At 39.4% G+C, this 22,994-nt stretch overlaps 1 protein-coding gene across 2 annotated transcripts; it reads right to left on the bottom strand.

Moving 5' to 3' along the window:
• Positions 1–1,883: 1,883 nt before the first annotated feature.
• Positions 1,884–9,486, bottom strand: Idi1 (isopentenyl-diphosphate delta isomerase 1). 2 transcript variants are annotated; one of them, XM_046432136.2, is made up of 5 exons: positions 9,334–9,486; positions 7,135–7,307; positions 6,390–6,482; positions 5,695–5,825; positions 1,884–3,660 (listed from the first exon to the last, which is right to left on the bottom strand). In XM_046432136.2, exons 1-5 carry the CDS (start codon positions 9,354–9,356, stop codon positions 3,343–3,345), a joined length of 738 nt encoding a protein of 245 aa, XP_046288092.1. In that variant the 5' UTR covers positions 9,357–9,486; the 3' UTR covers positions 1,884–3,342. The 2 variants fall into 2 exon arrangements, with proteins under 2 accessions (XP_046288092.1, XP_046288091.1); XM_046432135.2 differs by having other exon boundaries at positions 9,076–9,473.
• Positions 9,487–22,994: the final 13,508 nt, after the last annotated feature.

The following is a 22,994-nucleotide window of genomic DNA, read 5'->3' as shown; positions in this document are numbered from 1 at the left end:
GTCATGATATTTAAATGCACACAAATATATGGTCAAATCCATTCTGTACAATGCATAAGTACATGGTTAGGGCTGCAAAAGCATCCAGTTTTGGGTCAAGGAAGAGATATAGCTGAAATTAAAAAAAAACAAATTAAAAAGGCAAAACCAAACCCACCTGTCAAGGGATTCAGCATACCTCAACCCACAAGGGAGCCCCCACTATGGTAAGGTCCGACATATGGGACTGACCCACCTGAGGAAATGTTTTATTCTTCATAAAGCATCCTCAAGGGAATGGACAGAAGGACAAATGTCACCTGAAAACTACCCTAGGCATGCTCTGTTGGCGTAATTACAGCCATCTTCCTTTCCTCACCCCCACTTTATGAATGCTGTTCTTATTCTCAAGAAATAGAAACTCACCCGAGATAAAAACTTACTGGTCTCTCCTTGAGAGAGAAAAGATATGCCCATGTCTGTTCCCAACGAACAGAAACTTGCCTTCTGCAAAGTCAGGTGATGCTTGCTATGCCAGTCACAAGGGCTAAGCCCGCCCCTAACGCACAGCCATGATTCTCGACTATAAAACGTAATGCTCAAGGGGGAGATGCTGTTGCTCTCCCTGTCCTGCCGCTCTCCCTCTTTCTGCAGAGCAATCTTTCAGGGGCCTAACAATAAATCTGCTTACGACCCTATCCTTGGAATGTGGCTGTGTGATCAGTCCTGCACCTGTTTTCTTTCATGCCCCAGTTGTCTGCTAACATGCCTAAGCTTCCAGAAAGGCACTGTAAGAAAATAACTTCCCTTCCTTCCTCCCTTATTCTCTGGCAATATGAGTATGGAAGACAATCTCATAAACCACCTCTGCTTTTTCCGAATGGGAGCTGGCAATGGTTTGTCTAGAATCAAATAATTGAATATTTTGGAGACTAAGAATTTTAGTTTATGAAAAAAAGTTAAAAATCTGTTAGCTTTCAAATTTAGAACGAACATACCTAAATTCTTGCCTTTAGGGTCAGAAGTAGGTATATTCCAGGAGAATATTATTCTTCATAAAAAGGCAGTGGTTCAAAGGAGTTAAGTCATTTATGCTTATATGTGCTGCAGTGGCACACTAGTAATGTAATAGTAATATCTGACACTTGCTAGTACTTACAAAGCACCAGGTAGCAATTTAAGACTGCATTGTCCAATTTAGTAGCTACTCCTTATATGCAGCTATAAAGTAATCACATGTGAGGAGTCTAAAACTTCCTAGAAAATAAAACTAAAGAACTATTTGAAATTTATGGCATTTAACATATTTAAGATACTATAGACAGGGGCTGGGGATGTGGCTCAAGCGTAGCGCGCTTGCCTGGCATGCGTGCAGCCTAGGTTCGATCCTCAGCACCATATACAAATAAAGATGTTGTATCAGCCGAAAACGAAAAATAAATATTAAAAAATTCTCTTTCATTAAGAAAAAAAAAAAAGATACTATAGACAGGGCTGCAGTTGTAGCTCAGTGGTGGAATGCTTGCCTAGCATGTGTGAGGCACTGGGTTCAATCCTTAGCACCACATAAAATAAATAAAAGCATTGTGTCCATCTATAACTAAAAATATTAAAATATAGACTATAGATGGAGTTGGATGTAGTGGCGCAGGCCGGTAATCCCAGTGGCTCAGGAGGCAAAGGCAGGAGGATGACGAATTCAAAGCCAGCCTCAGCAACTTATTTAGGCCCTAAGCAACTTAGCAAAACTGACTCAAATAAAAAATAAAAAGGCCAGGGGATTTTACTCAATGGTTAAGCAATGCCTGTGTTCAATCCCTGGTACCAAAAAAAAAAAAAAAAAAAAAAAAAAATAGAGGTCTAACCTATTATTTTATTAATATTTGACAAACTAGACAACAGTATTAAAATGTGGTAACTGTTTATTGTGTTTGCTTCTCAATAAAATACTTGTTACACAGTCTTAAGTTATAAGTTAATTGTTCAGGATGAACAAGAAATTGAATTATAAAACATTTAGCTTTGTAAGAAATAATTTTTTTTTATTATTATACAGCATTTAAAGATAATAAAACTATTTTTAAGATTTCAAATTTGAGAAATCTATGGCAATTTTAAAAAGTGCATTAATCAAGGTACATTTTTAACATACACCCATTGCATAATCTGAATCTATGCAGATTTTTCACGCTATTCTTCCCCTACTAAAGATATAGAACAGTGGTTCTTACCAAGGCGCAACTTTGCCCCCTAGTGGATATTGGCAGTATCTGGTGTAATTCTGGTTGTCATGACATTTAATGTGTAGAGCCCAGAGATGCTGCTTAATGCTACAACAAAGAACTATCCAGAACAAATGTCCATAGTGCCTATAGTTTTCTTAACCCTATAATGTATGACGCAATTCCCAACAGAGAGTAAGAAATGTGCACTGTAAAAATTTGCAGTTGTAAATACTTTTTAAAAGAAAATTTATTAAAAAAAAATCATTACCAAAAGTTAACAGTTGACTGTTAAGTATCAAAATGATACTTTCAGAAAGGCTGAATCACAAAATCAACTTAGAATGACAGAAATTAGGATATACAGTTGGCCCTCCACATCTGTGTTACATATCCAAGGATTCAATCAACTGTAGATTAAAAATATTTGGAAAAAAAATCATGTGTATTAAACGTTTCCTTGCCATTGTTTCCTAAACAATATAGTGTAACAACTCTTTATGTAACATTTACATTATTAAATAATCCAGAGATGTTTTAAAGTGTAAGGGACGATGTGTGTAGATCATAGGCAAACTAACGGACTTAAACATCTGCAGATTTTGGTATGAAGGGAGTCCCAAAACAAAACCTGTGTGGATACCGAGAGTTGGCTGTGCACAGGTTTCCTTAAACCTGCTCTGACAGTTTAATCTGTTAATAAGGAATGTTTTAAAGGATCTAAGCAAACAGTTTTCTTTGCTCATTTTTCTGGACTATGATACAAATTCATTTATATATAAAGCACCAGGCCAACAGCAAGCAGAGTGTTCTGAAAATATTTTTCAGAATATAAAAAAAATGAAGAACTTTACTATTTCTTCAATTTGTCATAACCCTGTATTTGGACAGTTCACGTTTTATTTGCTCTCTCATTTTACAATTCTCTCATAAATGTTTTTTACAAATAACAGTGCATGTAGATGGGGTGTGAAACAAAATTATATGCCAACTGAATTTTTTCCCCCACACAAACTCTGGTTGTAATGTATCCAAATATCATGAAACTTGTCCTAATGGGGAATCCAATTTTAAAACAACAATAAAACCATCCTAAGTTTACTAGATAAGGAAAATTTTCAATAATCATTCATTTACACATTCACAGTCTATGTATTTTCTCGTGGTCAACAAACTGATTCAAATGATTCAGGTTATCCCACCATTTAAAGAGAAATGTGTCCACAATAATTTGAAACCATGGAGTAACCTTAATTTCACCACTGGCTGCTTTTTTCATAAGTTCTTTTAGTTCTTCCTTGGATACATAAAAATAGCTTTTAATTTCATTGGGATCTGGATTCAAAGTTACATTCTTCTTCATAAACAAAATATAATCAATTTCATGTTCACCCCAGATACCATCAGATTGTGCCTTGTAGTGAATTCGTGTTAGATAATTCATTTCTTCTGGAGGAACCTAGGATGTAAAAAGAAATATTAAAACCTCAACAAGAAGTAATCCAAAATTAACTCACCACATTTCATCAATATCTTGAACAGCAGTACAGTTGTAGCATTAAAAATTCTAAAGTATTATTCTCTTATTGAGGATAAATGGAAAAATTATTACATTGTTTCATGTTTTAAATTTTTTTTCATAGAACCAAACATAGTTGAATTTTTTTTCAAAAAATTTTAGAAACATCACAATTCATTCCAATATTATGTGTAACACACCAATTGGGAGGCTAAGACAGAAAGAGCACACCAGCCTTAGAGATTTAACAAGGCCCTCAGCAACCTAGCGAGACCCTGTCTCAAAAAATTAAAAGAGCTGGGGATGGAGCTCGGTGGTAAAGCACCCCTGGGTTCAATCCCAGTACCCCCCTGGCCTAAAAATGGCTGGGGCTGGGGCTGAGGCTCAGTGGTAGAGTACCAGCCTTGCACATGTGAGGCACTGGGTTCGATCGTCAGCACCACATAAAAATAAACAAATAAAGGTATTGTTAAAAAAAAAAAAAAAAAAAGAGGAAGTCCATTAGAGAAAAGGAAGAGGATGAGGGAGAGGGAAGGGGAGGGAATAGTACTAGACATTCTAATAGAGAAAAATGTTATTTGCTTCTATGAATATGTCAAAATGAACCCCATTATTACGTATAACCACAATGCACTAAAAATAAAATTACTTAAAAAAACAGTAGTTAAACTAGAAATATAACATTCATGTTTTAGATTTACTTTTGGAGAAAAAATTTACCATTTTAACTAGATGAGACAGTCATACTCTTTATTTACCTAGGTGTTTTTAAATAGAATGGGGTCTAAATTAACTAAAATATATTCCACGTTTGTATAATTATATCAAAATGGATCCTACTGTCAAGTATAACTAAAAAGAACCAGTAAAAATAAACAAATACATAGGACAACAGCAGGGGTAAAAAGGGTTTTTTCATGGCTTTTGTTTTTGGAACTAGGGATTGAACCTGGGCACTATACCACTGAGCTACACCCCTAGTCCCTTTTTTGAAAAATTGAGACAGTCCTGCTAAGTTGCCATGGTTGGCCTTGAACTTGTTATCCTCTTGCCTTTACATCCTGAATAGCTGGAATTATAGGTGGTACCACCATGCCTGCAAACTGAATTATTTCAATTTGCACAACCAGATTTGTAGTTCAAGATTCTACAATTTCCACAAGAAAATAGCCACTTTGGGGGGAGGGGTACTAGGATTGAACCCAGGGGTGCTTTACCACTGAGCTCCATCCCCAGCCCTTTTAATTTTTTGAGACAGGGTCTCGCTAAGTTGCTGAGGGCCTTGCTAAATCTCTAAGGCTGGTGTGCTCTTCCTGACTTAGCCTCCCAAGTTGCTAGGATTGCAGGCATGTGCCACCATACCTGGCTCCATCATTGTTTTTTTTTTTTTTTTAATATTTATTTTTTAGTTGTAGTTGGACACAACACCTTTATTTCACTTATTATTATTTTTTTTATGAGGTGCTGAGGATCGAACCCAGGGTTTTGCACATGCAATAGAACCGCTGAGCCATAACCCCAGCCCCTCCATCATTGTTTTGACCAATTAGTCAATTTTATAGACTGATTAATAAATCAACTGATTTCAGTACTGAGTGAAATGCTGAGAAGTGATATTAAGAAATCAAAATTTAAATAATGTTCTTTATTCAAAAATTGTGTTGGGTTAGAAGAGTAGTTCAGTGGTAGAGCACTTGCCTAGTATGTGCAAGGTCTCAGGTCCCAGGTTCGGTCCCCAGTGATGCCAAAAGAATTTTTTTTTTAGTTGCAGGTGGACACAATATCCCCGTTTTATTCCTTCATTTTTGTATGTGGTGCTGAGGATCGAACCCAGTGCCTCACGCATGTAAGGCAAGCGCTCAGCCACTGAGCTACAACCCTAGCCCCCCAAAGAATTTTTAACATATATTTTTAAAAAAGTCTTACTATACACTTATTTTTCAGCTTATATAACTGCTCAATAAAGTTGGTTACCTCTTCCAAAGGAATTCCTAATTCAGCTTTCAAACGCCTCTGTGCTGCTCGCCTTACACCGATGGCACCATTTTCTTCCAGCTCCCTTGGATTACTTAATGGATGACTACAACAAGTGTTGGTAAAACAACCTGGAAAATGTTAATACAGGTATAAATTAACTTTTCTTCAAGGTAGGTATGAAAGATCAAGAAAAAGTTTTATGAATTAACAGGTAAATAAGTTAAAAGATCTTATAGGGTTTTAAAATCAGTTATAATGGGCTATCAGTAATTGTTTTGTAAAATGGACATCTGTAGGTAAGATTTTTATTAATGCCTCCTTAACTGAAAAGACAAAAATTTGTAGAAGACCCAAAGTTTTAGAAAACATATATACAGGGTTGGGGATATACCTCATTTGGTAGAGTGCCTGCACAAGGCCCTGGGTTGGATCCCCAGCACCACAAAAACAAAACAAAACAAAACATTATACACACACACACACACACACACACACACACCCCTATCCCTTGAGTATATATTCTTTATTGCTGTTTAATTAGGCTGCACACATTCTGTAAGTTTATTTTATGTAGAATATTAAATTATGTCATTCCCAGGATTTTCCTTTTTGACATAGCTCCAGGAAGTTTGGTGATAAAGAATAAAATATAGAGTTCCCAAAAATCTACCTTGTACATTAAGTGTACTAACCTGGAAAGGTAATTTTAGCATCTGATCTCTGCTGTATCAGAAGCTTATTTTCAGTGTTAAATAAGAAGAAACTAAAAGCACGATGTAATAATCCTGAAAGCAAAAGAAATACCATTAGTCAAAAAATACCAATTATTTGCCCAATTATCTCCTTGCAATTCAGAATACTACTAGCAACTTGCTACCATTTTTGCTTTTTTTCCCATAGTCTTCTACCTTTGAATAATCTTTGTGCTATAATGGAGAAGAGTTCTGGCATACCAGCAAGGAAGTTAGCTGCCAAGTGAAAGAAATAGTGATCTTGGCAGCTTTGCTACAGGCCAAATGTTTTTTCAGAGATATTCAGCTTTGGCCATTAGTCTTCTGTTATTGGGGGAGTTGTGAAGACACATGCACCCCTTTACAATACCTGCCTCTCTCCATTCATTAGAAAGAAAGGCTTAAAGGCTCAACAGGTATAAATTAGTCTATTCCCAGTTTTACACGAAACCTGTATAGCAAAAGACATGAAGTGGAAATAGCTATTAACCAAGGAAGGCAGAAAGGCAGATTTTTATTATATCACATAACTGGAATCAAACATAAGATACAGGATTAAGAATTGCATCTCCTAGGGCTAGGAATATGTCTCAGTGGTGCAGCACTCCCCTGGCCTTTCCCCTCCACCACGAAAGAAAGAATGAATCTCCTTTACCAGAGTACTTTTCTCAGCTAACCTGAAATGCCCAGAAAATAATAATAATACCTTTGTCAATGTTTTCATTCAAGTGGCAATTCTTCTTGGTGTCAGCCCCAATTTTATTGTCATTTTCATCAATAAGAATACACATCTCTGCAAGGAGTTGGACTTGTTTCTCATCTAGATGATTGGTGTTTATTTCAGGCATTGTTACAAATTGTCTGATCTTTCCTAAAACACTAATATTAAGAGAAAGAAAGTCCATTATATCATATTTCTGAATGTCATAGAACCCTAGTGAAGGAGCAGTTCTAGATCTGAGCCCAATAATGAATTTGGCCATTTCACGGATTATCAATTATGACTGCTGCTCCAATCTGCAGCCTTGCCACTCTTCATCTCACTGGGCTCCTGCAGGAATGCTGCTGGCCCACTGGTCAGCCCTATTTTGACCATCATTTTTCCTACCGATAATCACAGCTGATCACTTACCACAATCATTCTCTTAACTGCCAACTCAACATCCTACTCCAATTCTTCTTCTTCCTTTTTCTTTTCTTTTTTTGCGCTGGGGATTGAACCCAGGGCCTTGTGCATGAGAAGCAAGCACTCTACCAACTAAGCTATATCCCAGCCTTCTACTCCAATTCTTGACTTGAGATTCTGTAGCACTTCATAGACAGTCTTTCTTCCTTTGTATGCCCCTCTTCCTAAGGAGTCTTGTTCATCTATGATGCAGCCCCAACCTATTTTTTTTTTTTTACACTGACTTCTGGATTCCGTGTTTCCAGAGTCAAATATTTTTGCCATTCCCTGCCTCTACAAAGCTGCTCAAGAATGCTGCATACCAATGTTTGCTGAATTCACTTTTCAATGCTAAACATTCCAAAACTTTTTACCAATGTCCCAGTGAGATTTAATTCAGTCTTTTTCAATCTGGGCTCCTAATTAGTAAAATAATTTGTGTGACTGTTTCAATAATACTTCCACAGCTAATTTCATTCTAAATAGGCGAAATTTACTATATTCAATGGATGTCATTGCAGCGCTTGGCACTTTTTTTCTATAATGGGCCAGACATTATCAACTCTGTTTTTGTAGACTAAGCAATGCAAGAACTAGGTAATGCCCCAAACACACATAACGTGTACACTAAGCGTGGTTGTGTTCCAATCAATCCATTTATGGAAATTGATATCTGAATTGCACTTAAATTTCGTGTTCCAAAGTATTTTCTTTTGATTCTTCTTCATTTAAAAATGAGAACATTTGAGCTCATGGGACATAACAAAAACTGGCAGCAGGCCAGATTTTGCCCTGCAATCCAGACTCATTTAGGGTACTGTAAATCACCCGTATATGATTTAAACTTAAAACTGTTAATATGAGCCCAGGATGCTCCCAATGAGCAACTCTTCTCCCCTTAACCAGTTATTAAAGCGCTTTCTACACTTTCCTGCAAAGTCTAAAATGCCTAAAGCTAGAAGAACTTGTTCCATAATTTCCGATACACACACTCTCACTCCTTTAAAACAGGCACACGGATACCAAGACACAAAACCTGCAAGCCCGCCCTCCAACTGGAGGAGCAAGGCTGGACTGACCTCCTCCTGCCAGGGCAGACAAGTGAAGGCGCCCACGCTGCAGTAACCCAGGGGTTCAGGCCGGTTCCGCAGGGGACGCCGGACTTCCCGTACCAGCCCCAGCATTTCTCTAACCATCTTCCCCGCAGCACAGGGAGCCCAGGCGGAGTCCGCAGCCGCGGCGCGGGGGCCACCAAACCCTGCCCAGTCCCTCCCGGTCCACGCGCCCACCGCCGTCCCCGTCGACGCCGACTCCCACGGCTGGCAGTGCTGCCTGCCCCAGAACCCACCCGCCTGCAGCCGGGCACCCGGGGCCCAGGGGGAGTGGGCGCCGCGGTGACCCAAATTCCGCGGCTCGCAGAGTCCCCACGCCCCGTCCTGTGCTCCCAGTCCACCCCGCAACCTCCCACCCATGCCAGCGTACCTCAGGCCTGAGATGCGAGCCGGCCCAGGAGCGCGCCCCTTTTGAGCTCGGAGAGCAGCGCTCGGCGCTCCCTGGCTCCGCCCCGGAGCCGCGCGCCCAACCACTTGCACCAGCGCCCTCCCACACCACATGCTCTGGCCAATCGCAGCTCGCGCCCGCCTGACGTCACGGCCGCGCTAGGCTGTCGAGCGGTGGTGCCACTTCTCCTGACCGCGGTTTCCGGAGACGCGCCGGAGCCTTCGGGGAGCGTGGGGACACCTTCTCTGAGAGCCTGAGGCCATACGGACCTCGGAGGGAGGCTGAGGTGGTCAATGGACCCTGCGACGCCGCTGAGGAGAAGCCCCGCAAGCGGGCAGGCGCCTGGCTGCCACTCGCCCGCCGACTGCCAGCCAATCGTGCCCCAGTGCAAGCCCGTCGGCAGGAGGCGGGGGAAAGGGCGTGGCCGGGGCCCTGCTGGGGTACTTGCTGACGTCAGGTGCCTCGGAGCTGGCAGCCAAGTCCTGCCCACGCCCGCTCCTACCTGGAGAGGGTGAGCGGAGCTTGGGCGCCCCCAGTGGGCGTGGGGCGTGCAGTCCGCGGTTCTGGAGAACGCTTGCGGAGGGCGGCACGGGACTTCCGCCAGGCTAGGTTGATGGAAGTCAGGGAAAACCCAGGAGTCACCGTTCAGGGTCCATTGAGAAGACTCACCTCCCGCCCCACGAGTGATCGTTGAAGAATTTTTCTCCACTGTTTTACAACAGTGATATTTCCTAGTTACTTTGCAACTGGAGAACAATTGTTTAGCAAAGCTGAGGGACAGAGAGGCAGGTTGGGGAACGTTCTACACTGGGTAGGATTAATTTGGCACCCTATTAAGCCCTAAGGTGGCAATCATTTTCTCATGAGAATAAATTTAAGATTACATGTGAAATTGTTTGTAAATTTTAAAACAACCATGAAATGTACAGAGTTGAAATAAAACTTATTTACTGTTCTGAGAAGTTAAAAATATTGAACTTGTCACCTAATCATGTGTGGTTCACCACTTCTCAAACTTTTTGATCTCTGACACTTTTACACTTAAAATTATTGAGAACCCCCCAAAGCTTTTCCTTACTATTGTTTGTACATGTTTATATTAAAATTAAAATTGGTACATTAAAATATTCACTTAGGAGTAATACCTATATTGCAATTTAACAAGTGACATTTTAGCATAAATAGCATTTTTATGCAATTTTTTTTCCAAACAAAAAAATTCAGAGACTTATTGTACATTTTTTGCAAATCTTAATTTCTGGTCTAGTAGAAGACAGCTGTATATGTTGTATAAGCTGAAATACATAAAGTCTGGCCTCAGAAAGATACATAATTTGAAAATTGAGAAGTATTTTAATAGCTTTCTCAAATGATCGTAGTAACTTTTTTAATACTACAGCAAAACAGGTATGTTAGTTAAAGGTTATTTGCTATTTGGATTCTGAATTAAAATGAACATTTCATATTGTTGTATTAAAATTCATTGATTTTTTTTTTCTTTTGTGGTACTGGCTATTGAATACAGAGCCTTTCACTTGCTAGGTAAGTGCTCTACCACTGAACCACATCCCCAGCCCCCCTCCCCCCCCCTTTTTTTTAAAAAAGACAGGGTCTGAGATGGTATCTTAGGGTGGTTTTGATTTGCGTTTCTCTGACTGCTAGAGATGATGAGCATTTTTTCATGTACTTATTGATTGATTGTATGTCCTCCTCTGAGAAGTGTCTTTTCAGGGCCTTGGCCCATTTGTTGATAGGGTTATTTGTTATCTTATTGTTTAATTTTTTGAGTTCTTTGTATACTCTGGATATTAGGGCTCTATCTGAAGTGTGAGGAGTAAAAATTTGTTCCCAGGATGTAGGTTCCCTATTTACCTCTCTTATTGTTTCTCTTGCTGAGAAAAAACTTTTTAGTTTAAGTAAGTCCCATTTGTTTATTCTTGTATTTAACTCTTGGGCTATGGGCGTCCTATTAAGGAATTTGGAGCCCGACCCCACAATATGTAGATCGGAGCCAACTTTTTCTTCTATCAGGCGCAGAGTCTCTAGTTTGATATCAAGCTCTTTGATCCATTTTGAATTAACTTTTGTGCATGGTGAGAGAAAGGGGTTCAGCTTCATTTTGTTGCATATGGATTTCCAGTTTTCCCAGCACCATTTGTTGAAGATGCTATCCTTTCTCCATTGCATGCTTTTAGCCCCTTTATCAAATATAAGAAAGTTGTAATTTTGTGGATTGGTCTCTGTGTCCTCTATTCCGTACCATTGGTCCACCTGCCTGTTTACTCCAGTAAGATTGGCAGCCATTATGAAGTCAAACAACAATAAGTGCTGGCAAGGATGTGGGGAAAAGGGTACACTTGTACATTGCTAGTGGGACTGCAAATTGGTGTGGCCAATATGGAAAGCAGTATGGAGATTCCTGGGAAAGCTGGGAATGGAACCACCATTTGACCCAGCTATCGCACTTCTCGGTCTATTCCCTGAGGACCTTAAAAGAGCATACTATAGGGATACTGCCACATCAATGATCATAGCAGCACAATTCACAATAGCTAGACTCTGGAATCAACCTAGATGCCCTTCAATAGATGAATGGATAAAAAAAATGTGGCATTTATACACAATGGAGTATTATGCAGCACTAAAAAACGACAAAATCATGGAATTTGCATGGAAATGGATGGCATTAGAGCAGATTATGCTAAGTGAAGCTAGCCAATCCTTAAAAAACAAATGCCAAATGTCTTCTTTGATATAAAGAGAGCAACTAAGAACAGAACAGGGAGGAAGAGCATGAGGAAAAGATTAACATTAAACAGAGACGAGTGGGGGGAGAGAAAGGGAGAGAGAAGGGAAACTGTATGGAAATGGAAGGAGATCCTCATTGTTACACAAAATTACATATAAGAGTTTGTAAGGGGAAAGGGGAAAAAGGAGAGAATTGAATAACAGCAGATGGGGTAGAGAGGGAAGATGAGAGGGAAGGGGAGGGGGGATAGTAGGGGATAGGAAAGGTAGCAGAATACAACAGTCACTAATATGGCATTATGTAAAAATGTGGATGTGTAACCGATGTGATTCTGCAACTTGTATTTGGGGTAAAAATGGGAGTTCATAACCCACTTGAATCAAATGCATGAAAGATGATATGTCATGAGCTTTGTAATGTTTTGAACAACCAATAAAAAAAAACAAAAAAAATTAAAATTAACCAATACATGCAAAATCTACTTTTTGGAATATTGTTCAATAAACGGAAATAGTCTTGCTCTTAAAAAAATAAAATAAAATAAAGACAGGGTCTGGCCAGGTTTCTCAGGCTCAGCCCATAGAGTAACGGAGATTAACAGGCAAGTGACACCATGTGTGGCTGAAATACATTGACTTTGATTGTACCCTTGAATGCATATTTTCTTATGTGTTATTTTGTAATATCATACATTGGTCATTTGCAAAATATAGATTTACCTGAATTAAATAGATCTTCCAAACATTGACATAGATGATGATGATGATGATGATGATGATGATGATGATTTGTGGGGAGGAGGTGTACTGGGGATTGAATGCAGGGGCTCTTGACCAATGAGCCACATCCCCAGCCCTATTTTGTATTTTATTTAGAGACCTGATCTCACTGAGTTGCTTCCATCTTGCTTTCATTGAGGCTGGCTTTGAAGTCACGATCATCCTGTCTTAGCCTCCTGAGCGGCTGGGATTACAGGCGTTCCCCACCATGCCCAGCCATAGTTTATTATTTAATACCAGGTAATCACATTATCACCAGCAATCTCATCAGAAAAGCCTTTAAGTATGGAAAGCTGTCAAGAGCTTGGTGGCAGATACCAGTTCTTTTGTGCAAAAATTCAAATTTCATTATTGGTAGCACACACTGTAACTTTCCTTGAGGTGGTAGGCTTACTTCATTTATTTTCAAGAAAATGTCTGCCAAATACTTTGGTTTAAATACATTTAGTCTATAGTTCTTTCCAGTAAAAATGGTATTTTGGGGAGGGGGACAAAAAACAGCCAGCTATTTAAGCTTAGAACTCAAACATTTTTATGAGAGTTTTCCTGAGGACAACAATCATAATTTAGTGTGTAGCATAACAGCTTTATGCATACTTCCCATTTTGTTATACTGTATTAAAAAAATGAGTATCCCCAGTGGCTTGGGAGGCTGAGGCAAGAGGATTCTGAGTTCAAATCCAGGCTTAGCACCTTAGCAAGTCTCAAAGCAACTCAGTGAGATCCTGTTTCTAAATAAAATACAAAAAAAAAAAAAGGCTTGGGATGTGGCTCAGTGGTTAAGTGCCCTTGGGTTCAATCCCGGATTTAAAAAAAAAATTTATATATATATATATATATATATATATATATATATATATATATATATATACACACACACACACACACACACACACACACATGCAAGGACTGAAATTATTAAAATTAGTATTTTTCTACTGCTTTTTTTTTTAATCAAGCAAGGACAATTGTTAAGTAAAACTGACGTTTTATATTTTTTGCTAAAAGTGCCTGATTTTTTGCTAAAAGTGACTCAATAATGACTTTACAGTTTGGTGGCACTGCCTTCATTAATACAAGATACTGGCAGTTTTATCCCCCTCACCCTCCTTCTCCTATCCCTATCCTCTCCCTGTACTCAGTTCTCAGCTTGCTTTTTCACCTTCGATGAAAATGTCAACACTGTGTAAAGGGTAAATAACATTTTAATGTTGTTATGGAAATAGTATTGACATCAGAGACCTCCTAAAAGATTCTTGAAAATTCCCTGAAATCTCTGGCCACTTTTTGAGAACAAGAGCTCTAAAGCTACTACTTTGAAAAATTCCAGAAAGCACACACACAGCACACATTTCGGTGACCTTCATAAAGAAGATGTCATCTCATTTCCTGCAGTCTCTGGAAAATTTCACTATACGCTCATGACAAATTGAGAGTGAAGAAGGCAGCTAATGCTTTAGTATTGCTGTGAAAATATTCTAAACTTCATAAAGCCCTTGGGAGCTTTCAGAACAGCCACAAGTTACTAGGCCACCTTTTGAGAACTGCAGGACTAGTGGAAAGTCCACTGAATCAGAAGACCTCAGTTCATATCTTGATAAAATTCATGTTGAAAGTCAATCCCCAGGATAGTGGTATTAAGAGGTGGGGCTTTCTGGGATGTGATGAAGTCTTGAGGGCTTTCCCCTCCTGAATATATTAGTGCACTGTAAGGGACGGAGACATTTTTACTTAAGCCTTTCTTTCTTTCTTTTTTTCATTTGGTACTGGGGATTGAACCTAAAGATGCTTCATCACTGAGCTACATCAGCCCTTTTAAAAATTTTTGAGACAGGTTCTTGCTAAGATGCCGAGAGTCTCACTAAATTACTGAGGCTGGCCTCAAGCTTGGGAATCATCCTTCCTCAGCCTCCCTAGTTGCTGGGATTATAGGCATGTGCTGGTATGCCTGGTGAGCCTCTTGTTCTTATTTTGCTCTTCTGTCCCTTCCACCACATGAGGACACAATGTTCATCCCCTCTAGAGGGTGCAGCAACATGGCGCCATCTTGGAAGAAGAAACTGGGTCCCTCACTGGATGTTGAACTTTTGGAGCCTGGATCTTGGATTTCCCAGTCTTTGTCACTTTAATGAACAAATTTCTATTTATAAATATTTTGTGATATTTTATTATAGCAGGATGGACAGACTGAAACATTGGACTTTGCTGCTCATTGCTGAGTGATCTTAGACCAAAACTCCCAGCTTCCATTTCCTTTATCTGTAGTAGAGGAGAGGTGAAATGAACTTCAAGTTGTCTTTCAGCCTTAAATCTACCTGTATAAGACACTGTGCGAGGACATTATAATATTTTATTTATCCTTACAGTAACCCTGTGAGGTATTTTATGTATGATGAAACAGAAGTTCAGAGATTACATACTATACTCCCTCCTTTTAAAATAACTTTTTGTCTGCTGTTTGTTTTAGTACTACAATATGTGATAATTACTTAATGCCCATACATTGATACTGTTGTTGAAGATATCATCCAACCATATATAGGGCTCTTCTGATGTCCTCACCCTGTGCAATTAAGATCTTCAAAAATCACTGAATGTTTAATACCTTCTACTAGATGATTCTTACTTAGGTTGCCCTGGACAATTTTAGGCAGGATTTCCAGAAACATTGCCCCAAATTATACAATGCTTGCTTTAAAAGAACCAGGTCTCGTGTCTTTTACTAGAAAGATTTCTGTTTCTAAAACCATGACTTGTTTTTGCCATGTGGTCATAGAATATTTTAATCTTTAGTGTTGCTTTCTATTTGTTCACAGAGAATGCTGGAGAAAAGGACGAAAGGTATTGTAAAGGTATAAGGGAGGTAAAACTCATGGTAGCCCAGGAACAGATACTTTCTCAGGATTCAAAATCTGAAGCTTGAGAGCTGAGGCTGTGGCTTAGCGGTGGGAGCACTCGCCCAGCATGCGTGAGGCCCTGGGTTCCATCCTCAGCACCACATTAAAAATAAATAAATAAACAAATAAAATAAAGATATTATGTCCAATTACAACTAAAAAATAATTTTTAAAAATCTGAAGCTTGAAATGGAAGATAGTTCTAGATTCTCTAACATGTTAGGAACTCAGCAGGAATTAACTACTGCAATCTGTTCTACGATTTTCTTGTACTTTATATTCTCCCTCCTATCATGGGTTTTCTTATAGGTTATAAGGTCCTTTCAACTTTAGTTCCAATTACTAAATGCCCTTTGTCTTAGTTAATTAACTTTTCTGAAGGTGGAAATGTGGAGAGTCTTGCACTCTTTGTGAATTAGCTTTTGCTATAATTGCATACTTTTTGTTCATTTGTTTTTTGGTCAGAATCCCATTTGAGTCAATCATTGGTGATAAAGAGAGATGAGTATAAGCTTCAAGACATGGCCAGCTTTTTAAACAGTAGCTGTGGTTGGAACACTCAGCCTTCCAGGGCTGTGTTTGTAAATGGTGCAATAGATATGAGTAATCACAGGGATTTGGAAATTAACCTATAGCTTCCTTATCCAATTATACAGGATTGCATGTATGTTTAACCCTTGGCATTATTTTTAAGGTCTTTCAACTATGTATATTATTGTATTATATGTAGTTTTGTTTAAAAGCTTTGCACACTTATGTGAAGGGAAGAAACAAAATAAAACAATAACCCAATAAAATGGCTTCGGTTTTATAAAAATCTTATAAAAGGGGCTGGGGATAAAGCTCAGTTGGTAGAGTGCTTGCCTCACATGCACAAGGCCCTGGGTTCAATCCCCAGCACCATCACACACACACAAAAATCTTATAAAAGAATTGCCAATCTGTGGAAATGATTTTTCTTTAGTCTTAAGTATTTAATTAGTAGTACTGTAAAATACCAAGGCACTAAGCTGGAGAGAGAATAGCATGACCCATTAATATGTTCTAATATCCAATATTCTTGGAAGATTTGGGATCCTAGAGGAAGAGGGGAACTTTGAGCAAATATAGCATGAGTATCATTAGGTTGAAAGGGAATATCTTTGAAATGTTTACTTGCTGCAGTCTGGCTGGGCACAAATAACCAGGGTCACGAGCCACTTGTAGGTTCAAACAGGAACTACTTTATTGCCTGAACCCCACGGGAACTCTCCAGAACTCCACGGAAACTCCGAGAGAACCAACGGGAACTCAATGGGAACTCCACGGGAACTCAATGGGAACTCCGTGAGAACTCAACGGGTACTCAAAAGCAGCGGGCACCCGAGGTAGCAGGAGGTGCCTTATTGCCGGACAGCAGAGGTTTATATACACAACTGAATACACAGCTTGTTTCAATTTAGCATCATCCAGTTACAGCAATCAGTCATTATCTTAATAATTATACACAGCTTAACTTAATTATCATCTTAATGGCTTGCTGACTTTACTTCCCAACCACTCCTTCTGGCAAAATGCCAGGCGCCATCTTGACTTGGTTGTGGCTCTCAACATTTACTTAAAACATGGTGTTTGTGAGTTGGTACAGCGATGTATGTAGTCACAGCACTTGAGAGGAGGAGACAGGAGGCTCACTGGGGCCCAGGAGTTTGAAACCAGCCTGAGCAACATAGACTCCAGCTCAAAAATGAAACAAGCCAGGCGCAGTGGCGCATGCTTGTAATCCCAGCAGCTCGGGAGGCTGAGATAGGAGGATCATGAGTTTAAACCCAGCCTCATCAACAGTGAGGTGCTAAGCAACTCAGTGAGACTCTGTCTCTAAAGAAAATACAAAATAGGGCTGGGGATGTGGCTCAGTGGTTTAATGCCCCTGAGTTCAATCCCCAGTACCCAAAACAACAACAACAACAACAACAAAAATTAAACAAAACAATTATAATATTTAAAGCTTGGAAATATTTGTAATGTGTGAACTCACATACCATATAATAAAATATTACACAAATATATATCAGATATCACCACTCTATGGTCTTAATATGTCTCCCAAATTAAATGTGTTGGAAACTCAATGCCCAATTCAATGGTGTTGGGAGGTAGGGCCTAATGAAAGGGGTTAGGTCATGAGGGCTCCACTCTCATCAATGATGAATGCCTCTATAAAAAGTGCCTGGGGGAGTGAGTTCTTTCTCTTCTGTTCTTTTGCCATGTGAGGATATGGGGTTTCTTCTTTCCAGAGGATGTGGTGTTCTCGGAAGCAGATAGACCTGGTCCTAACGTGCTTGGATCATGGACCTGCCCCTCTTGAACTCTAAGAAATAAATTTGTTCTGGTTATAAATTACAATCTGTAGTATACACTCTAATGCTATCAGTCATTCCACCTTGTTAACTGGATTTTTCTGAAAGGAAGTCTTTGCCTCATCAGCTATTCAGTGATTTTAAAATTAGTTTACACCTGCAAGAATGGATAGATATTTTATTTTCATGCTTTATTTACCAGATTTTGGAATAAGTGCTTTTATAACTTTGAAGGTATTAGTTTTCTATCACTATATGGCAAATTATCACAAGCTCAGTCTCTCTGATTAGGGTCTCATTAGGCTGAAGACAGGGTATTGTGGAGGGTTGACTAGGAAAGATCTGCTTCAAAACTCATTTGAGTCATTGATTTGGTTCCTTCAGGTTGTAGGATCGAGATCCCCATTTTCTTGCTATTAGCTAGGATTCTCTTTTTTTCCTTTTTTTTTAAAAAAAAAAATTGGTGCATGATAGTGGCATATGGTGGGAGTCGTTGTTACAGAATCAAATAACAATATAATTTGGCTAATATCATTCCCCAATATTTCTCCTTTTCCTTCTGCTTTCCCTTACCCCTTTCCCTCCCCTGATCCCTTTCCTCTAGCTGATATCAGTGATGGTGATGAGAATCAATCAGTGATGAGTTCCATTTTCCCAGATGTTGAAGATTAAACACCTGAGAAATGGCCAAGCCAAGAATAGAAAGTGAAAGAAAAATGAAAGAGAAAAGAAATGGAGATAGACCTCAGTGGATCAATAAAGCTTTATAAGCAGTGGAGGGGCACATTTTCAATAGAGAAAAATGGCAACTGGTTACAATAGGGGTCTGAATTTTATAGGGTTTAGTTAGACTGAATCATAACAGAATGTGTCGGTTGGGCAGTCAGGGGAATAGTTGTCAAAGTCCAGAGCCCATTGTTATTGGGAAATGGTGAAAGCCCAGAGCTGATTGTTTTCTTTCCCTCCTTGTATCCATTGTCCTCCTTTACTCGCTGGAGATTGTTTTTTCATATTCCCCATTCCAGATGCTGAAAGGGGATAATGAATAGGGGCATTGATATCATGTCTGGCTGCTTTCTGCTGAGAAGGGTGCAATGGAGGATCCCCCTCTTTCAGGCTTCTGGGAGAGAATACAAAGATCCTTGTGGTTGAGTCTGAAAAGAGTTGTATGGAAGGAATCTCAAGGTCATCATAGACAAAGTCCCCTTTTTGTGGTTTCAGAGAACCAGATTGTGAGTGCAGGAGCAGAATGGCTTTAACATGTTCCTGGGAGGCAGTTTGAGCTACATGGGTCACCTTTATAAGAAGCTGTTTCTGTTCTAAAATTAAGAGTACAGGGAAGAAAGATGATTACGAAAAAGATGAATATTAAGGGAGATATAAGTGGGAGTAACCAGGAGGTCCATCATTTTAGAGCTCCCAATATGGACTACCAGAAATCAGCTAGTTCTCATCTCTGCTGTTCTAGGTGGTCCTGGAGCTGTTTAACCTTGTCTCTTACAATCTTGATTAATTTCAAAGAAAAAGCATTCTTCCCTGACTGATTTTGCAAGACAACAGATTCCAGGGAGTCAAATTGATTTTGTAAAGTCAGTACTAAGTCAGTAACCTGTTGGATGTCTTTGATAACCTGTTTTGGTAACTTTTTATAATAATGAATTGAGGTTCCCAATCCTGCTGCTCCTGTGCCAATCCCAGCAGATATCTCTAGCCCTATGAGTAAGGGAATAAACTGAATGACTCTCTCATGTCATTATTGGGATAGGCAAACTTTGGTTGTTAGGTAAAATGTCAATTTAAGGATTAGGAAAGACTAAGGTACAGGGGTCAGTATATCTTTTAGTAGGCAGGGGTAAATATGAGCCTCACAATGCAAAACAGCCTGAATTTGGGGGGCACCAGGACTCTGGGGCTGATGCAAGTGCACATGTTAAAAGAACTACTGTCTCTTCTGTAATTGCTCATGAATGGCTATATTTTGGTTATAACTGTTTTTGCTAAGTATTTAAGACCAAGTTGGTCAAATTGACTTTATTTCTATCTATTGTTACGAGTTAGCTGAGTGTCATCAGAGGGTCACTGTTGGGTATTTTTGAGCAGCCTCTTTGCTCCTTTAATGCCATCTTCAAGGATGGGTCAGGGTTTCCTTGATTATATGACTTTGTTAGAAGTCAGGGATGTCTCTTTCTTTAATGACCCTCCTCTTAGCAGCATGTGCACTGGTCAGCTTTCCTTTTTCCAGGGTCTCACTTATCTCCCTGATTGAGATGTCATATGGCCCAGATTCGCAAAGTCCTTAGAGAAGTCCCCTTGTTCTCTAAGTCCTGGATTCAAGCTGACCTCAGAGGGCAAGAGCTAAATATTGGCTATTTTTTTTCTTGGCCCTTTTATTTGTTAACTTTAGTCTCCACATTTGGGTCTTAAACATTCAGCAAGCCAATTTTATTCTTTTAAAGTAAGAGTACTGGGTTTTACCTTTAATGTAGATGATGGGCTATTATCTCAAATTATTTTAGGTGTTATATTAGAAGTTGTATGTTTGTAAGGCACTACACATAACAGTTAATAGTTAATTTTTATAAGGAAAATATAAGATGAAATTAACAAGGGTAAAAACAAGGGCAAATAGTTTGTATAATAGGCATGAACTAAGAAACATAATTTTTATAATCCCAAAACTTTATTTTAAACTTAATTTGAAGAGCACCAGTCTGTTAAAATGTTCTTTTAAACCTTATACTTTAAGACTTGTATACTTGGAAGATATGAACACATTTAGGAAAATTCAGAATCTGTAGTGTAGTGTAATACTCTTAAATAATAGCTATTTAACCAGAGTTATACAAACCCAAATTTCTTAAATATATTTTTATTTGTAGATGTACACAATACCTTTATTTTATTTTATTTATTTATATGTGGTGCTAAGGATCAAACCCAGTGCCTCACATGTGCTAGGCAAGCACTCTACCACTGAGCCACAACCCTAGTCCCCCAAAATTTCTTTAATATTAGTTTTTTAAAATAATGAAACTTAACAGACATAAGAAATTATCTTGATAGATAAATGCAGGGAGCCACTCTGAATGACTCTTGCCTTCCTTCCTGAAGCGAGAGGCTTTGACCATCACTACATTTTGTAGTGATCTGGGCGTTGTCCCGGTTTAGGAAGTTGAGGGTGTCTTCAGATGTAGGTGATGCCCCGTGGGTTGAATTACACTCACTTGTCCTTTGTAACCCTGTCCCTTCTGGCCTTTTTTGGATGGAACTTTTTAAGAACAAGTTTCCCCCCAATAAAAGCCCACTTCTGAACATGCTTGCTCTTTCTCACTAGCCTCTCATTACTTTCTCTTGCTTTCCCATTTGGGGACCCTGAGGCTGAGAGCAGAGTAGCCATCCTGAAGCTTGTTTAAAGTTAAAGTGTGTTTTATTTGGTGTCCCTGGAAATTCTCACGAGCGACCTTAATTTCAGCTGCCCGCATGGGTTGGGGGCAGCAGATAAGAGCAGATTAATGTTTTTTTTTTTTTTTTTAGATCCCTGAAAAATCAACTTAAGAATAAACAGAAAAATATATTTCAAAATTTTGCAACATATTCACTTACAACATTAGTATCCTCAAAACTCATTTAGTTTACATAGCATAGCAATATGGTGGCTGAGTAGGATCATGTTCCCACAGACACAAGTTGAAAACTAGTTATTCATGCACCAAACGTCCTTTACAAGAGCTAAGAAAATCAGGTGAGTAATGATAGTACTTGCTTTTAGTTTAACAGAAGGAAAAGACACAGTGAAGAGAAGTGTTGAGCCCAGTACCCCTCCCCCAACTCCAAGCAGCCCAGCATGGAGAGAGTCGCCAAGAAAGGTGAAAGTTTAACAGGGAGTTAGGGCTTTCATTTGTGCATTCTAACTGCCTCGGGGAGAGAGAGTGAATTAAGTCCAAGCCTTACACTGGAATCCCAGTGATAGGCAAGGCCCCATGACTCCTACTGCCAGGCTAATATCCATAGACTGAGCAGCTGGAACTGCAGATTTTGGTGGCAGAACTGGAAGCAGGACTCTACCCAATGGGCAGCAGGGCACAAGAGTTAGCACATAGTTTTGTCTTGGAACCTAGCCAGGCCCACCAAAATGAGACCCAGCACTAGGTAGAAACTGATGGCCCTGTCCATAGGCCAGAGCTCCCTCTAGATGGGCACTGCATGAGGCACAGACCTGTGGGCTGTGGACAGAGGAATTTCTGCTTGCATCATCTCCAACCTTGGAGTGAGCCAAGGGCACAGCTCCTTCCTCTGGAGACAGTACAGGCCACTATGGCTGTGAGCCTCACTCTGTACCATCTAATTTACCACTAATCTTGGTAGCCAAGGGACTGCTTGTGCTTCTCAAGTCAAGTTACTAGTTGAAATCCTTTCTTTTTAAGTTTTATGTTTTAGCAGCATTGACTAGTTAAGACCATTTTAAATGGGATTTTAAACACTACACTTCTGATGCGAAAGCATACCTACCCCCAGAGTTCATTCACGTGCCAAATAAAACTTACCTGAGACCAAAGAATTTTAAGACAACAAATTTTAAGACCAAATCAAAGTAAACTAAAAACCTTGGGTTAAATCAGTTAGAGCACACAAGTGGAAGCCCCAATTCCATGTTAGTAAAGAAACTGACAAAATAAATTTAACCTGAAAACACTGAACTTCTTAGATAAGGCAGGCAAAATGAAAAGGGAAAAAAAGCTTTATCAACTTATTCAATTCAAAATGGAAGGTCTGTTGTATTACGTATTGTTGCCGCAGTCTGGCTGGGCACAAAATCAGAAGCCACTCAAGCAGGAACAAACTTTATTTCCAAAAACCCCGCGAATGCCACGCACGCGGCCCTCTCCCGGGACATACGCCACCAACAGGAAATCCCTCCTCCGGAATTCCCTCCTCCGGAACTCTCAGGGAGTCCCGTGAGAGCTCCAAAGTAGCAGGCCAAGGCGCGGACAGCAGGGGTCTAATCTCCAATTGAATGCACATCTTAATAATCATGAGCAGATTAATGTTTTAAGAAATCCTTGTTTCTTCAACCTAAAGAGGATTAAACTTTGTTTTATATCAGTACATTAATATTTGACCTTAGGAAAAAGACTTT

The sequence above is a fragment of the Marmota monax genome, unplaced genomic scaffold (genome assembly GCF_021218885.2).
Source record: "Marmota monax isolate L192 unplaced genomic scaffold, Marmota_monax_Labrador192_F-V1.1 WCK01_AAM20220418_F8-fsc00071, whole genome shotgun sequence".
Lineage (NCBI taxonomy): Eukaryota > Metazoa > Chordata > Mammalia > Rodentia > Sciuridae > Marmota > Marmota monax.
The sequence above is the reverse complement of the archived record's forward strand: the minus strand, read 5'-3'. Positions and strand labels throughout refer to the sequence as shown.

Coding starts and splice junctions, on each gene's coding strand:
- Idi1 (XM_046432135.2), bottom strand. CDS start 9,206: ATGTGGTGTGGGAGGGCGCTGGTGCAAGTGGTTGGGCGCGCGGCTCCG. Junction 5,826..6,389: donor TGCTAAAATTACCTTTCCAG/GTTAGTACACTT, acceptor AACATTTTCCAG/GTTGTTTTACCAACACTTGT. Junction 3,661..5,694: donor TAGGAATTCCTTTGGAAGAG/GTAACCAACTTT, acceptor TTTACATCCTAG/GTTCCTCCAGAAGAAATGAA.